The sequence below is a fragment of the Parasteatoda tepidariorum genome, chromosome X1 (assembly GCF_043381705.1).
Source record: "Parasteatoda tepidariorum isolate YZ-2023 chromosome X1, CAS_Ptep_4.0, whole genome shotgun sequence".
NCBI classification, from domain to species: domain Eukaryota; kingdom Metazoa; phylum Arthropoda; class Arachnida; order Araneae; family Theridiidae; genus Parasteatoda; species Parasteatoda tepidariorum.
In genome coordinates this window covers 10,568,019-10,587,434 of record NC_092214.1, presented here as the reverse complement: position 1 = coordinate 10,587,434, position 19,416 = coordinate 10,568,019, and the positions used below count along the sequence as shown (strand labels likewise).

Here is a 19,416-nt window from a genome sequence, read left to right as displayed (position 1 = left end):
TTTGCTAGTGATGCTTAATTTCGATGCTCTAATGGGAACAGCGATCATTCCACTGTGAGTATTTCGAAATTNCACCCTCGGTCCCTACGCAGACTAATTAAAGTTAATTAAAGTAATCACCCACTCGCTCACTGTCCTTTGCTAGTGATGCTTAATTTCGATGCTCTAATGCAGTGTTCCCCAACCCCCGGTCCGCGGACCGTTACCGGTCCGTGGATCAAATGCTTCCGGGCCGCCCATTTCATTTTGAAACTGAATTTAAATTCCTAGGTTTATACCCCTAATTAAAAATATCTGTGTTCCATTAAAATTCCATTTATTTTTTAAAAAATGGCCCCGAAGTTAGGAACATAAATTTTTTAATGTTTTAAAAATTAAAAAGATTGCCACCACAGCACTTAAATCCCTATTGCCATTTCCGACAACCTATCTGTGTGTGTTTTCTGTAGTAACAGCAACCAAACAAATCTACGGAATAAACTGGACATAAGCAGCACACTTTGGGTGTAATTGTCTCCGATTACCCCCAAATGGAACCGTCTCATTGCAAAGAAACAAGCTCAGGGTTCTCGTTGATTTAACGTTCTAGTAAGTTAAAATGTTAAATCACTTTATATTTATTTTTTTATGTAACTGTATTTTATTTTGAAGGCATGTTTAAATACAATTACATTAAAATAAATGACCCCCCCCCCTCCCCAGCGGGCTGTGGTAAAATTATCAAACGTTGACAGGTCCGCGGTGATAAAAAGGTTGGGGAACACTGCTCTAATGGGAACAGCGATCATTCCACTGTGAGTATTTCGAAATTTCATTGACAAAAGCAAAAGCCAGTGTCACCACCTCGTTTCGGTAAATTCTCTAGTTAAGGTCCTTTTTGCATTCTTATTGCACTTGATCACCTAACTTGACAGAATTTGGATTATCTCTGAACTATTTTCTTGCGATTTTGTTATTGATCGATTCTCTGAAATATTTCATCAATTATACGGGAGTTATTTTAAAGCTTGAAAAAAAATGCCGTAAAAATGTTAATGAAAAATTTAAGTAAAAAAAAAAATTACATTTTAAAAAATTTTCGCGAATCGCAGCCTTTCGAAAAATGAACGCTTTATAAAAAAAAAAATAGTTACAATTTTACTGAAATTCGCCTCCCAACAAATCCTTTAGTATGTTTAACTAATACACGTTTCCATCATACAATTTTTCATAAAGTAGATAAAATCTTTTCCCGAAATTTGTAAATATTTTTTTTCAAAATAAAAGAACGTTAAAAAAATGTGAATAAAACACAACTGAAAGTACATAAATAGACAGATTTATCCACGTTATTTTATGCTACACAAAATATATTCTTTGTTGAAATCATTTCAGATAAAATTCTTTTATATCGTCTAAGAGACGTGAATGAAAGATGCACTTTAATATAAATTTTACTCATTTTTATAAATATCTGAAACATATTTATTCAATACAGGGTGTCCTAAATTAAATTAAGATTTTCAAAAATTATAACTAGATAACGATAAGAATCAAGGTAAGATTTCCTAAGAAAACAAATTTTGCAATAAATGCATGTGATGAGCCATACATTTTCCCGTTTAGAATTCCAGCTTTTAGTTCGAAAATTTTCTGAAAGAAGGCGCTGTGACCTATTTTTTTTCATTTTGTTTTGACTGGATTGATTTCATGAAGCGTTTATGATAGCTGAATTCTGATCGAGAGTATTTGTGTATTCTTTTGCTCAGTTGTCCAATTGTTGTTGGTTTTACAACTGATAGTGGACATTTTGAAAGTTTTATAATGTCATTCATTAAAAGATTTCGAAATTCTCAAATTTCTGATTTTCAAGCCTTTTTTAAGACAGTATTTTATAGCATTTCTATCTGCTGCGCTATTAGTTGAAAACTAGTTGTCCACTAAAATTCGACTTTTTTTTTTCTTTGGAAAGTATAAACTCAAGATTTTTTTTATGAAAAGCTTAGTTATATTATTATAGAAGATAGCTGAAAACTCCTCACCTCTCCTCTATACGCTTATCTGTTTCATTCTTTTTTCTTTCTTTTTTTTTAAAAAAAACTTTTTTAACCGTCGTTGAGCAGCGGACCCAATATTTGGGTTTCCGAATACTAATGTTCAACTACGTAGACTTGTATTTTTGAACCCCATCCCGAAGACAAGGGAACTCCTGGATCATGTATTGGGAGAAATTTGCCTTCGTGGAGGACTTTTTGATGGAACTAACCCGCATTTGCGTTACATGAAGAGGAAGACCACGAGAACCTTCTACGTTTAGCCTGACGGCTAGGAGACTCTTACCCATGATCCTTCTACCACTGAGGATATTTCAAGTCAGCACTGTGATCAGTGCAAGCCGGAAGCGGATCTACCAGCCATCGTTGGGATTCGAAACGCTCTATCCCGTGAGCACGGCTTTTGAGGAAAATGGGGGAGAATTGAATTTTTTCCAGACAAGCAAGTAATGCCGTTGTATTGAATGAGACTGATTTCGAGACGATCGGATTATTGGAGTTATAAGAGTTTTAGGAATAAGAAGTGCAAATTTGTACTTTTATCAATTTACTTATCTGATATTTCTATTGAAACAAGTAAGACATTGACTCTGCATCAAATGAAACTATACATTAGTCAATGAAACAAATTGTTTAAAAATTGCAATTTTACTTCATTTGACACTTAAGTATTGACTTTACATTGCTCTCCAAGGACTATCAGAGCATTTAAGGTGCAAATGAGAAGGTGAATAAATTTTGAGCAGACTAAATATGCTATTCTCATTTTATTCCCATTTAAGTTTGAAAGAGTTTATGCAAACAAGCTTAAAAAAATAATATAAGTTTATACATATACTTGCATATTCCTTCAAATGTATCTTATGTAAATTATATTAATTAATGAGATGTAATTTATTGAGTAAAAGGAAAAATGACTTTAAATGCTTTTATATTGTTTCTATCTTAATTTTTTTTTAAATTACGATTTAACAAAAACTTGTCGGCAATTTCAAATTTAGTTCATAAAAAAATATCAATATTTTCTTGTCTTTTACAGTGCGTAATTTTTTTAATTATTAAACCAGAGCAATTTCTTATTCTGGAGCAATTTCTGCTCCAGAATATTATACTTATTATTTTCCAGAGAAATCTCTATTTTGGGATATTTTTTTTAACAAATTTTATAAGAAAGATTGACATCATTAAATTAATATGTTAGAAAATTTAAGATTTGGAAATACTTTACTTTTTCATAATAATCAGCAAAAAATAAAAGGTACATTTATTTATGAAAATTATGAATACAATTTTAAAGTTTTACAATCTTAAAGATCGAAATATTTTTCTAAATTACTTATAATTTATTTATTATTATTACTTTATAATTATTACTGAGCTAAATTTTTTTGTCCTATTTTAATATTATATGCGTCGTTTATTTGTAAATAATTGCAGTGTTTGTGTTTAGATTATTTCCACTTTGAATTTAAATGTATATCATGCGATTGTGAATGAATTCTTTACAACCTATTCTAAAATAAAAATGTTATGAATGTGCCAATAAAATTATAATTTCTTTATTTGATTCTTTTCTGCCATGATATAACATATTTTTATTTGTCTCTTATTCGTTTCCGCATTAACATGTATCATTTCTTATTTTCAAATGTATGATTAAATCTAATATTTGATTACATATTAGAAAATAATCTATTATATACTTAAACAAGCTTTATTCTTTTGATGTTAAAAATAGTTATGATGAATCAAGATTTAGAATTAAAAGAAAAAAAATTCTTATTAAATCATTTTCTATTATGAAATACACATATATTGCATCATAAAAAGCATCTCAGAGTCCTCCTACATGTTCATGTTATTGAGTTATAACGTGATAAATAGCATTGATTTATTCTAATAAAGAGCTAAAAATTCACCCCTTAAAAGTATTTAAGTGCTATTAAATTAGTTAAAGCAAAAATATTTTACGTCGCTCAAAAATTTGAACTATTTTTTAAAGTTTTCTCTTAATGCAAATCTGAATACCGCGTTATCATATGGTTCGATAACAGTTCCGATGATGACGTCACAAACCTACTGAGAAGCCTTGATTCTCGGGGGCTATGGTTATGTTCGGTAGAGAATCAGTGGTGTCATCTATATTTGAATGCAAGAATTATAAATTTTAAATTTCGGAAAAAAGGAAAATAAATTAAAATAATAATTAGGTCTATAAGTATTTATGAAGCAGAACAAATGTTGATTTATAAATTATAGTAATTTAAATTAGTGAATATAAATAATAAAGAGGTATTACCATTAATAAAATTAATCTTTGGTAATATGATTTAAAAATAAATTAAAATATATTTAAATAATAAACTGTCATTTTTTTAACATTAGATACGAATCGTATCTAATAATATAAAAATAATAATTTAATATTTAAATATATTTTAATTTATTTTTAAAACATATTACTAAAGATTAATTGAATTAATATAAAAACCTTTTTATTACAGTAATAAGGTTAATTTATTTTTATTTCATGTAACTAAACATTAATTTAATAACTCCGGCTACTAATACATATTAAAATATATATTTTATGAATCATATCTAATGTTATAACAATGCATTTATTTAGCATTATTATATATTTATTTATCCAACTATTTTCAAAAATAATTTTTATCAACATAGAGAATGAAGTGAAAGATCCAGATATTGAATATATTGAGCAAACAACTATAGCAAAAGATACAACTGAGTCTACTTCATTAGAAAACATCATGCTCTGGATACTCAAAGTATGCATACAATTATTATTTTTTTTTCATTGCATACAATTATTATTTGAATAGCAAAAATCTATTTGAAATTTCTTTTTCAGATTTCACAAAAAGATCACTCCCATAGTAAGTTTCATTTTGTTATTTTTTTTTTAAATTTATTCAATAAATAATATTTGAAACTATACTTAAAATGATTGTTGAATTTCGTTAAGGTCGGAATCAAGGACCTCAAATGATTGTTATATATCATTTATAAAATCAGAATGAAAGTATATAGTGACAGAGTATAAAATGAGGAATTTCAGTCTCGTATTGGAAAAATTAGCTCAAAATAGTTCATTGTAAAAATAAAAATAAAAAACATTATATGAAAGAGGAACTCTAGGGCTAACATAGCAGACTGAAGTCCTTCGCTGATCCGAGCCGAAACCTTTCCTAATCAATGACCCCTACTTTAAATGGTTATATCTCGTCTGAACCTGTAACGGTGACTATAATGAGGTATAACTATTTAAAGTAGGGGTGAGGGGTCACTGTCTAGGACAGTTTTCAATTCACGTCAGCGAAAGAAACTGAATCTTTTTCATCTGTCTAGAGTGAAGAGAGGATACCTTCCCTCACTATTCTTGTTTCCATTCTTGTATTCTTGCCTCAGACTTTGTGGACGGGGGGAGTTCTTGCCGTAGACAAACAATAGCGAAACTTTAAAATATCTTTGATCTGGGGATTGCGGGGTCCTGGCTTCGTCAACATTGTATAGCCACCCCAAAACCAAAAAAAAAAAAAAAAAANTTGTTTCCATTCTTGTATTCTTGCCTCAGACTTTATGGACGGGGGGGAGTTCTTACCGTAGACAAACAGTAGCGAAACTTTAAATTATCTTTGATCTGGGGATTTCGGGGTCCTGGCTTCGTCATCATTGTATAGCCACCCCCCCCCCCAAAAAAAGGATTTGTCCATCTTCTGGTTTAGTTATTAATTTTTCAATCTTAATAATCTAACTCAATTTTTGTGTTTTTTTGCTTAAAATGGGAATCCAATGGAAGATTTGATTGATTATGCTAATGATCACTTTCCGTTGGGAAATTATTATTACTCTTTGAGTAAGGTTGCTTTCGATTAATTTTTTTTAATAATATCGATTAAGTGCTTTATTGGTTTTTTGTTAAAATTTTATTTTTTATTTTAAAGTTAGTTAAAATTTTAAAAATACCGGCTATCTTTGAATTTTGCTATTTAAAAATTTTCGGCTAATTTAGTTTACATTTTTATTTTCTTTTAATTTTAATTTCTTCAGTTTAAAATAAAAATGTGTGTCCCTTACTCTCAAATTCTTTCGACAGCAATTATATTTAATAATAATAAATAACTAACTAAAAAAATTCTTTGTATAAATTCGCGTTTAGATTTAAAAAAAATGTATACTTGTATGAAAAACTGTTTTGATCCTCTTAAATAGTTCCAATGATGAAGTATACCATAATTGAAAGCTATACTGCAGCTATATATTTCGATCACTCTTATGAGCAGCCTATAATGTACTTATTTTCTAAATTGCAGCAAAATCGTTCTCCAAATTACAATTCGATTGCCATAGAATGCACATTAAGTTGCTCAATCTGTCGAATGCTCATAAGTATAAACTATTGTGTACTAATTTCACAAAATGCAGTTACCAATTTCCATGTTTTTAGGGTCCAAAGCGTCCAATTCCCTAAATTCATCGGAGGGAAATATATATATTCAAAGAAATTAAGATTTGTGTCAGATTTCTAAATTTAAAATGTAATCTGTAGAATTAAATTTTTATTTAATTTTATAACTGTTGTCGATTCAATTTTTCGGATTTCTGACAACTCCAACACCATAGCCTTGTAATTTTCAACTCTATCAAGTGAACTCCTAGATCAAGTACTGGGAGAAATTTACCTTCGTGGAGGACTTTTTGATGGAACTAACTCGCGTTACACAGTGAGGAAAGCCACGGAAACTTGCCACGGTTAGTCTGAAAGCAAGAAGACTAACTCATGATCCGTCTACCACTGAAAATATATTACTTCAGCACTGTGGTTGGTGCGAGCCGAGTGCGGAATTTGAATTGACCTGCCATTGTTGGGATGCGAACCCGGTTCACCTCTTTGGAACGCAAGCGCCTGGTTGGCAAGGCGCTGGACTCACGTTCGTGAGAATAGGAGTTCGAATCCAGCCAGTTGAAGAATCCCCGGTGCAGTAAACGGTGATTGGTGCACCTTGAATCTGTCGGGTAACAAAGTCCTCCATGTTTCCATTATAAATGATGCTTCTGGGATTACAGAATAGGAGACACGTCGTTCTCTGGTTTAGGTCGAAATTACAATCTTTGGATGAATGAATGGTTGAATGTATGAGTCCGCTCTATTGGGTGTGATGTATGGGTGTGGTAGAAGTCAAATTCTTGGCTACAGATGGAGCCACTAGAAAACAAAAACAACTGCTCCCCTTTCCGTAATGACCTATGACAACAACAACAAGGTTTCGAACCATTAGAACTACTGAAATTCTTCGATTAATAATAAGTAATAAATAATCATTATTTGCTGCATCGATGTCTTTGAATAAAAGACAATTATATCAAAACAGTTTTTTGATTCGTTAAAAAAATCTTTAAAATTTTGAGAAATAGACAAAATGTAAAATTAACATTAAAGAGCTAAAAGTTTTGACCGCTCATCTGAATAACTCTTGGAATCATATAATAATATTTATGGCTAATCCCTTCCCTATTTTCATGGTCAAAAATTTAAAACCGTGGATAAAAGTAGGTGTGCATTATAAAAATAAGAGTGTTTTTGTGTCTAGTTTCATAACTTACCTAAAATATAGCTTTTATGAATTAGCATATTAATTGTCATCCATTTGCACTTAATTTATGAAAATCCGATCATTATATTAAAAGTTATTTAAGGCACATTTTTTTTTGACCCGTTGAGTCTCATATCATTCACTTTTTGAACCATTATTTTTGAAAGTTGCGCAAATTTATTTGGAGCTAAAAAAGTAGTTTATTTATTTATTATTTTTTTAACGATATTAATGATCATTTTTGCATTTTCATATTTTATCAAATTATAATGTTAAAAACATCATCCAAATTGAGTTACCATTTCCAGTTTCTTCAATTTCATTCAAACACTAACACTTAAAGCAAATCGGTTATATAGCACTTTTCAAGTGAAATTAGTCCACTTTCAGAAATAATGGCACATTTCTGAATGGCACTTACCAAAAAACATTGAAAAAATCTTAACTATTCATTACTCCATGTTAAGAATATTTTTTCAAAACTCGTAGAAAAAAGTATAAATAAGAGCGATTATTTATCAATATTCTTTAAAAAGAAAATAAAACATTCACAAGGCGTGCCGTAATCGCCACTCACTATGTAAATTTTTAGAATTCTAGTCTTAGAAAGGGTAAAAGAGAAATATATACACATTAATGATAGAAAATCAATATATTTAAATAGTAAAAGTAAATTTTTTTTTAGTCTGACAAAATAGTTACGAAATAAGCAGGATACAAAAATGTTTGCCAATTATCGGACACATCTTCAAGTTTCATCCGCATTTAAGAGCATCCTGGAAAACTCTCGTTGTCAACTTGAATTTGAAACATCATACTAATCCATCTCCCTCAGTGTTGATATTGGGTACTTAAGCATACGATGACCTCTTGTTCGTATTTCTGGCATTTTGATCACCAACCATAACATTTCAGATTTGTTATGATCCAGGGCTTTTCCTATCCTATTTCATACCTATATAAGCAGTCCAACTGTATGTTGTCCGTACTGTCCTGACCTTCTTAGATACAAAACAATCCTCGCAGTTGCCTTGGCCAACACATTGATCTTTAAAACATTGAAAGTAGTTAATGGTTGCCGAGTGATTGACTCGTAACTACTTGCCAATTACAACAGCCAACCACAGTGCTGAAGGGAAATATCCTCATTGGTAGACGGAACATGGGTTAGTCTCCTTGCCTTAAAGCTAACAGTGGAAGGTTTTCGTTTTTTTCCTCTCCCTGTAACGTAAATGCGGGTTAGTTCTCACAAAAAGTCCTCCACAAAGGCAAATTTCTTCCAATACTTGATCCACGAGTTCCCTTATCTTCTGGATTGGGTTCAAAATTACAAGGCAACGTAGTTGAACATTTGTAGTCGTAAACCCAAACATTGGGTCGGCTGTTCAACGACGGTTATAAAAGATAAAATTATAAAGCATTCCATACAACCTTTGTTTAACTTCTTGTACAGACGGAAAAATGCTATTATTATATATATATATATACGTTATGTTTGAGAGAAAAAAATGTATGTTTAACTATATGTTCAATAACTACCATTCTGATATTTGTATTCCTTTTTTAATGCAGTAATTTTAGTGTTCAGCAGTGTATATTTAGAGTGGTAATAACGAAACTTCATGCTATTTTGCAATAACATTCTTTATTTCTTCTCTTCGATCTAAGGATTGGTTATATTATTAAAAAGTGATTCAGTTAGAAACAATTTTAAACGAGCGTTTAAGTAGAGTATAAAAACTCTCTTTTTTTTTTCCAGATTCAGAAGAAGGGGTTTATTTTTATTTATCAGCCTTACCCCTTTTTGCCAGTCCTATTATACTATTTAGGCTTTTAAAACATCACTTTTTGACCTGCCGTAGTCGTACCACTGTATCAACTTTAAAAGGAACATTATCTCAAAAAGAAATATCATTTCGAAGGCGTCGAGGGAAGTTACTTTTCTCCAGTTTACGCAGAAAAGAAAACTCTGGTGAAGCTGCTGATATTCTTGCTTTTCAAAGAGAACTTCTCAACTTGCCAACATATGATACAAAGGTTAGTAAATATTATAGAGATTTCAATCATTATTCGAATCAAATATTTGAAATTAGGTTTCATCAGTTTTTAGGAAAGTTGGATTTTTGTCACATAAAATATGTGAGATCTGTCTAACCAGAATGATTTCACGAGCCACTTTGATCACAGCGGTCTTACTTATGGTTAACATGCTTTTAAAAAAGTGTAATATAAATGATACCGGATAAATATGAAATGGTGGCAGTTTATGGAATGCCTAGGTATTGTATGTAATGCCGGATGTTTTTAGGCAAGGTATGAAATGTTACATACTTTCCCTAGGGATTGTATACAATACCTAAGCATTCTATAGAATGACAAAAGCTATTTAGGCAAAGTATGAAAAAAAAAACGTCCTGATGAGGTTATTATGTAAATGATGTGCATTTCTCAAAAATAAAAATGTTATTCTGAAAAAATAATGAGATTGCCATTAAAAAAAATTATTCAAAATGCGTAAAGAAAAATGAAAGTTGTACAAAACGTAATTTATGTCTTTCTTATTAAGGGAAATCGTGATATTCGAAACAAATCGGAGATGTATTTTATACTTGCCGGTTTCTCATTTGGAGAGTGCCTAGGAAATGTGCGAAATATAAATTGTTTCATACATTGCCGGCCAGTTTTAGGCATTCTATACAATGCCTAGGCATTCTATAGAGTGCCGGATTTCAAACTTTGCCAGTAACATGAATGCTAAATACTGTCATTCAAAGATAATGAAATTTCGAGTTGTGTTGAGTTAAATGTTTGTTTTTCCTTTCCTTCTCTCAATTTTTGTAAATATGTATTTGAGTTGACTCCCACATCTTTGATGGTTTTCTTCTTTGGCATCAGGTAAGAAAGTCTTTTGTAAATTCTTCGTAAATTTTGTAATTAAAAAAAATGTTTTGCAAACATATATGGATCCAAAAAAACTTAAAGCTCGTTCAGAAAAATATTTTAATTTGAAATAGTAGTTAGAAATAGTGATAGAACTAGTTTTTGACGCATTCTCGCGGCAAACCCAACCTTCCAGTATTGTTTGTATTATGATGAGTAATCTTCCACTATTATAAAACAGTTTGCAATTGTTTACAATTTTGTCGAAATAGGAGGCGATAAAGATTCTATTGACGAGAATAGTAGCAATTATAAAGAATTAATTAGATAGGACATGAAAATCCTAAAATTATAAATTATGAAAAATAATTTAAGAAGGTACTGGTGAAAATAAAAATAAAAACCATCTTGGCTTACTTTTTTGTTGTAATCCTTCTATGTAATTTTTCCTGCTGAATCGTATTGCTACACTTTTATACTTTTTATGATAAATGGATATACTAAGGAAATGATTTTAGTACAGGTTCTTAAGTATAAATTTAAAGAGTCAGCTTCCAGTGAATTCGGAATAAATGTAAGTAGTGAATATTGATTTATATTTAAAATTTATTTTGTATAAGTGTTATATATAAATTAAATATATTTAATATGCATAATTTCTAATTTAAAGAAGTTGTTAAAATTAGTAATAATAAAACTAAAAAATATTAGAAAATGTTATAAACAGGCTTTAATAATGCTTAAAGGTTAGCTTTATAGTAAGCACTGATCTCTGCTTGGTATCTGGATTGCTTCAAGTCCATTTTGGTGACAAATGGGGTAAGAGGGAGAATAGGATTACCAGAATTCTAGCTCTATCACTCTTCCTAGAGTGATATTAGGTTCTGGATTGCTGATTTAATGCTTGAAGCCCGTTTTGGTGAAGAATGGGGTAAGAAGGAAAGCAGGGTAACTAGAATTCTCTTCCGTGGGCCCGCCTTATTTCTTGGCGATACCAATAAAAGAAAAGTAGCCAAAATTTATTCATTATAATAAATAAATTTGAAGCATAGTTTCGTTTAACAGTGTGAGAGGTGGAAATCTTAATTAAAAGAATTTCCTAAAATTCAGTTATTTTTTTAGTTAAAATGATTCGGTAGTTTTAAAATAATTCTCTGAGAGTGCTGTCATTTTCATGGAGATCATTGCTAAACACAAACCTGGTGAGTTAGTAAATTTGGCAGGCTTCTCTTCTTACAATTAGATTGTACTATATTAGCAATCCTTTAGAAAACAGTGGTCAAAATTTGTTTCATATCATTGTTGCTTTCATGGACTATTATAGAGCTCAGAATAACGAAAGGATGATGGACCATAAACTTGTGTTCCCAATTAACCTTAATTTCGGTTTCCATGCACAAACCAAGGCAAAACATTGACCAAACTATCACCAGAAGGTACAGCTTAAATTTAAGAAAATTATTCTTAATTTTAAATTCAATTTTTTATCGTAATTTAAATTTTTTTTATTTAATATTGTTGTAAACATGTAGCGAAGAGCAAATTCTTCTATAAAAATAAAAGATATGCATGTAGATATGCATGTAGATATTTAACAGCAAAGTCGTGCTAAACATGAATTATTTCAGAACAAAATAGTGAGTAATAGCACGATATTTAGTGGTGTTTATGTGAATGTAATGTTTGTATTAATCATCAAATTGGGGTTGTTTATAGTGACAGTCAAGGGCTGCTGTGAAGAAAAAAAAATGTTTTTGCAAAGGGCAGTATCAATAATTGATCTGCCAAGACCAGAACATGATCTCCAATAAATCTATTGCTGTTTATTGATAGAATGTAATCGACGAGTTAAGTCTTTTGACGCAATTCGAGTAACCCAATTGTGGCGTCACATTATGCCCTGAAAATGAAACACGTTGTTATATTCTAGAGAATGTATTTTTAGAACGACTTTACTCTAACTTTAAATGCTATTATGTGATCTGGTAGATACTCTATCTGTAAATGATGATATCCACACTGTTGTTCTTGCGCCGTTTCGCGTGTCCTCTTTTCAATTGGGTAACTCTTCGCTACTACAATTTTCGAAACTGGTCGTATTAAAATTGTTTACGCACACAATTAAAAGACTTAAAGTTTTGAAAATGTATTTCTTATGCTGAAAATAATAATTGTCTTCCTTAGCCACCCGTAGAACGACCTCGCTCCTGCTCAGTACCTAGAGTGGATAACACACATTTACTATCAAGTTATAATACTGTGAACAGCCTTTTTCGAAGTACTATCTCTGAAGAAGAAGAATCCATTTTTGATTTATTTCTAGAATTATCTAAATATTGTAAAGGAGAATTACTTACCCACGCATCTGGAGAATTAAGAGACTTTCTTAATATACTTACTTCACTAGGAGAACACTATGGAGATAAGGCACGACAACTTTTTTCTGCCTTTGATTTGCAGGTAATTATTTCTATTTTCCCTTCCTCTAACTTATCATTGAGTTAAAACAATATTAAGGCTACAGTGGACACCCAAAATCGTAAATATCCCTCGAAAAATCGATTTTCTAATTTTGAACATTTTATATTAATTAAATGATGCTCTATCACATACAAAAAGAATTTTTCATATTTGAGCAATTACGAGCAAGCTGTAGGCTAGTTTCGTTTTCTTACTTTCATGCCGCACCCCACCCCTTTGTTTACATTTCTACTGTCACCTGAAATCTCAGAATTTTTAGTATTTTTACTCATTATTACTCATAATTCACCATTTCTTACTCATAATTTTTTAATTTCTTTTTATTAGTTTTATAAGTTCTGTGTATATGTTATCAAAATTGATCATTTCAATGAGCAAATTTATGAAAAATAAAATAATTGCATACTTTATGGCATTTTTTTAAAATTCTTTTTATTGTAATAATGTATTCTCAAACAAAAATTTCACATCGAACTGGAAATTTACGTAGTTCTATGCGATATAATTTTGATGACTATCCTATGAAACTTTTTTTGACGCACTCTGTAGATCAATAAAAGAAAAAAACTTGTAGAGAGAAAATTTCAAAATTGGGTGTCACAACTTATTTTATAGTCCTTTCAATGATCCAAAATGTTAATTGGGGGACGATTTCGTGTTTTTTTCTTCCTTTTTTGCCGAAATTTTCTTTTTTTACTCTGTAAGGAAAAATGCGTAAATTTTTTCCCTACAATTTGAAGAGAAACGTAAATCGAGTTGAAATTAGCAAATTATCTTTGAATTTAAGGAAAAATTTAGCTTAAGGACCTTATTTAAACTTGGAAATAAATTATATATGTTCTTTTAAAAAAATTTAAATTTTTCATGTTATACTATGAAAATATGAACGGTACAGTTATGTGTCAAACTATTTTTTTATGATCTCTAATGAAATAGAAACAATCCCTGCTAGTTACAGCAATGTACATTACACTCTGGCCGTAAATGGAGAATTTGTTAGAAAATTTAATTATAAAATAAATGATCTTTCTTTTGTTATTATTTTCAAGCAACATACTAAAAACGCTACCACTAATTTCAGATAAAAGAAACGGAATTTTTTTAACTTATGAATTTAAAAAGTACACGGAGCCTCTAAAATGTAACTCTACAGCATGCGCTCATGCACTTCGTTTGAAACACATATTTTAAATGTAATATCTATATGTTTCACTTATTTTTTACCTTTTCATAATACAATTTATTTTGTGCGTTTCTGATACATTGATGTTTTGTTTCATTATCGGCACTAGCTAGAGATGGATAACGCTGAAGCTAATTGGTATAAATAAATGTTACGAACTTAGAGCAGATAACAAATTATTCCAACTTTGTTGAATATGATGAAAAGGCTCATATGTTGTAATAATGACATAACGTGATATATTACCTCCTCTCTGTTTTATTCTTTTTTAACTACACAACTTTAATTTCACTAAGAGATGTATAGTTCACTCCTGCTTTTTTTAAATTTAATTTTTTTTAAAAATTAATTTTGTTCTAGGATTACTGAGTGGGACATTCTATACAAAACGTGATTCTAAATAATCAGAAAAGAAAAAAAGAACATGATGTTTTTCATTTTTACAATACATACTTCCCCAGTGTTCAAGAAAGGCGATAATGATTTTATTAAACGATAGTTATAATTTGATTTGGTATTACAATGATTCCGTTCTTTCAGGTTTGATTTCAAAAAGCGGCTCATTTTATAAACCAGTGAGTCTTTTAAATAAATAAAGAAATAAAAATACCTCAAACGATCATCTTTGAACTGGCAATTTCTTGAACGAAAAAGTTAGTTTAGTAAAAAAAGTTAGCATAGTTTTTTTTTAAAGCTTTTTTTGCGTTATTAAAATCTTCTAATGTCTGATATATATATTTTCTTTGATGTCTGCTATCTTTTGTGCAACATAAGTTTTTTTATGCAACATACAAGTTTTTTTTCCGAATAACTTAGCGGTTATTCCAGTTTCCTCAAAATAAATAGCATATGCGAATTCAGTCTTTCAAAATCTATAAAAATATGGTTTTGTTTGATAAAAAGATTTTATGTTACAAAAGGTTGCATTTTCCCGCAAGACCTTGAGTATTTTCTAAATGCACTGTATAAACTTTTAATATATCTCAACGCTAAAAATGGTGGCAACTACTTTACATAAAAATGGTTCTCCGTTACACCAAGATTCCAAAAGCCAAAGAGAGTTCTTGGTGGGTGTTTAAAAACACCAAGAGTATTCTTTTGCACTTCTTGTTATATAGTACCTGTTTAGTGTTCGTGATGTATCGATCTATTAATCAGAGGACTGTAACACACATAATAATTTATTTACAAAATTAATGATATAAAAATTGACAAGATCATTGTAAAGTGACAAGGAGATGCGCCCTGCTCCAGAGCTGAATGGCAACAGAATTCTGACAATTGAATTCTGAATAGCAACTGATATTGACTTGAGCGCCGCCTTATGGCTTAATTCTTAACAGTACCATTTTTGTTATTCAGTTCCATTAAAATGTATAATTGCAGTTAGAAATGATACAAAGAGTCAGTAAAGTTAATTTTGCGATACAATGTAAAGTAAGAATCATTCCGTTGGGATGCATGTATGCAATATTTCTTAAAATAAAATTAGTTTGACACACAGGACTGAGAGAACATTAATTTGAATTCAGTCAAGGCTTAACGGAAATTACTTAAAGTTAAATATTATAAAAATATTTGATATAATTGAGAGATTTAGGTAATACTAATGAGAACATAAATATCTTATACAACTAAACAACAGATACAACTATACAACTATGTAACATTCTACAACTAAAAACATGCATGTATTTTGTAACAGTTTGTATGAGTAGTTTGTCAAATCAGTTGAACAAGAAGAATGAAATTACTTGACCAATAATTGAACACAATCGATATTCTTGATTAATCAGTAAAGAGGGTTAAAAATTACTAGGAATTAAATAGTCTATGACCAGTCTGTCAATTCAATCAGACAAGAAGAACTCATATTTCACCACTGCAAACGCCATCCTGGCCGCCATATTGTCATTGTCTTGAAATCGCACAATTATTCGCCTTTAAACTTTTAATAAGGTTCGCAATCATTTGTAAGGAGTTTAAGACATGCCCTACCATCATTTCTCTCTTTAGTTAAAAAGTTTAAGTATACAATAATTATTCACCAAATTTACGGACCCCCGAAAAACACAGTCTATTTCACCACCGAATTATTAGCGATGAAGGGAGTAAAAAAAACATCTGAGATTGGTTATGCGTTATCAATTATTGGTGTTATTTACTCCCTTAAAATGGGTGTATGAGAGTTTGTTTCGGTATTAACTTGGAATAAAATTATCATACATACAATTGTTAGAGTTTTTCAACACTAGATTCAGATAAGCATCGTTTTTACGGGATAGAAAAAAAATTCAAAGCAATATTCAAAGCAATAATTCAAATGTTAAGAAAATAACAAGTATATTTCTATCATTTCGTATACTTTTACAAATATATTAAAAACAGTACAGTAACCATAGATTCAGTAGAGCAACTAAAAAACACCGTGTACTTTCATGAAATTATTTCTGTTTTCTGGTGGACAAACTCTGAATTACACTTTACAAGTCAAGAAGCCTACCATACTGGTGTCTTGTTGATTAATTAACGGCGCCTCTGTAGATAAGTTTGTTTACAATGTAAACTCTCTAACGTTCTTTTATTTTTAAGCTATCTTTATTTATAGGACAGTATAGTTATAAAAATTATTTTTACTCCAGCTTATTATACGTTTACTCATACCGTTCAAACAATAATGATTTAGCCAGACAAGTAGGGCTGCTCTATTTAGTTTCTATAACCTCTGCTTACAGTGTAAAACCGGGTACTACGTGTTCCGGAATTTTTCCCCCTTGATGTGTATCTATGCTGGCCCCATGAAAGCTGCAGTACTGCGGAGGAAGAAGATAGCTGCATAAGAATGTGATCAAAGGTTTTTCGGGCCTCAAGCCAAAGTTTATTACGCGTCCCATCCTCAAAGTACAAAAAGCCTCATTTCGTATTTTGTAATGTTTTAAAAGACCCTTAATTCCAAATTGTAGTTCTGATATACTTTATTTTATAACTATAGTTGAAGAGCCGACAGAATTCTCAGTTTACGGTTACCAATGTTCAACTTCGTAGCCATGCAATTTTGAACCCAATCCAGGGGACAAGGAAACTCCTGGATCAAGTATTGGGAGAAATTTGTTTTCGTATATGAATGTTTGATAGAATTAACCATCATTTGTGTTTCATGGAGAAGAAAACCATGAAGACCTCCCACGGTTAGCCTGACGGCAAAGGGACTCTAACCCATGATCAGTCTACCACTGAGGATATTTTACGTCAGCACTGTGGTCGGTGCGAGCCGGGTGCGAATTCGAATAAACCAGCCTTCGCCGGGATTCGAATCCGGGTCACCTCATTGGGAGGCGAGCGCTCTATCCCCTGAGCCATCATGCTTCTAGTTTTGATATAGATAAAAAGAAGTTATTTTCTTTTGAAAAAACACTAATTTTTTATAGAGAATTTTGGTCAGCCTTTTTTCTCTTCCACGTGAGTCAGCCTTGACTACAACACGTGTAAATTATACATATAATTTTCTTAAATATAAATTTGAAATTTCTGCTAAAATTTTACGGAAATTCTAGTATTTCTAAATTTCCTATAGAGTCATTAAGTATTCCCGGTTTGTTTCACTTTTTCTGAAAAAAAATTCTATTTTAAGAAGGTCTTTTCGAAACTGATATTTTACACACAACTAAACAACAAATATCGTAGGTTAAATGAAATAGGTCTGCTTTAACAGGCCTTCTAAACCCTGTATTACTCAACCTTTCCCTATGCGTACTAACTCGATACAATAGAAAACATAATACGAATTCTATGATACCGTGAAAGGAGAATCCTGTAATCACGATCCTGAACAGGCTAAGACACCAATCTTTTAACATCTCATTTATTATCCATAAAACTATGGGGACATTCAAATTTGGATTCCTTTGTCAACAAAAATAAGCAAATCATTCTCCCATAAGAAAGTCCCCTGTTTTCTGTTCATTTTGGGATTCAAATGGGATGTAACATTGCATTAATTGAATTTTGAAAAGGATATTATTTATAAGACTTTCGTGTTTTTTCTTCAGTGGTAAATTTTCTTGTCCTCTACACTCTTAAAAATTCCTAATCACATTGCACCAAAAATTAGTATCCATTTGTTGGCTATATAAAATGAAGCTTAATTTTATCATATTTTGGTATTTTTACTAGCTTCAATATCAGTAGAATATTGCACCAAAAGTAGGTGTTCTGAAAAAACGAAACACCTATTTTCATTCTTTCTTTTTTTTCTTTTATAAAAGAAAAGGAAGGCTGCACCATTATTAAGTATTTTTAAAGCGCAGGCCGAGGTAGCTATTTACCGTAACAAAACTATTTACCGTAAGAAGTTATTTCATGACATACCTCTAACCATTTTATACCGCCAATCAAATTTTAAAAGGCAACATAAAAGAAATGATATTTAAATAATGCAAATCAGTCATTTACCTACCTAAAAAAGTAGAAACTTGATACAACCCGATAAAGCGAGACCGAGTTGTAAAGAAAACATGGCGTCATAAAAAAATATCGTTCAGTTTACAGTCACTGTCAAAGTTTTGTGTCTTTTGCTAAATTTTGATGCAGTCAGTTGCACCATGGAAGTATTTCTCGATCATACAGCAAAATGTATGGTGTAACTGAAATAAAATTATCTTTCATTTAACTAAACTTCGGAACAATGAGAAACACTGCACCAAATACTGGTTAGAGATTTACCAAGTTTTTTTTACAGTGTACTGATTTTACTTTGAAATCAAAATTAAAAATTTTCCAATTGTAATTTCTTTCCACTTTTTCTGTATTTAAGAACATGAAAGATTAGGGAGTTTTAATATACTTAAATATTGCTTAAATCTCTCGTCAGCAGAAATTAACAAATCACAAAACCCTTAAGTGCTTTCAAAATATTATCCTACTAATATAAAGTTATGAGTAGATATAAAGTTGAAGTATAAATCAGTTAGAAATGAGTACAGGCTTATTGTTAATAAAACGATAAGCATTATTTTTCGTTTATGAAAATTTTATAATAATCTTAAGAATTCTGGAAAATAAAATTACTAATATTTTTTGTATCTGTTCTATAAAGGTGATTATAGATTCGACAATAACATAAATTATACACGCTGATTTACTGATTTTTTTTTCATTTTTATTTAGAATATTTGTTTTTCTATATTATGCCTTACACCTTTTTCATAATTTCCAACCTATA

General features: G+C 30.5%; 1 protein-coding gene across 1 annotated transcript in view; it reads left to right on the top strand.

Annotated features, from left to right (window-relative positions):
- The window catches only part of LOC107439832 (1-phosphatidylinositol 4,5-bisphosphate phosphodiesterase epsilon-1), a gene marked incomplete in the record, with an annotated part of 220,854 nt that overhangs the window by 117,137 nt on the left and 84,301 nt on the right, over nucleotides 1-19,416 (top strand). The window contains 5 exon segments of the mRNA XM_071187233.1: nucleotides 4,719-4,825; nucleotides 4,909-4,933; nucleotides 9,411-9,688; nucleotides 11,055-11,105; nucleotides 12,716-12,991. Coding sequence (XP_071043334.1) covers nucleotides 4,719-4,825; nucleotides 4,909-4,933; nucleotides 9,411-9,688; nucleotides 11,055-11,105; nucleotides 12,716-12,991 — 737 coding nt within the window.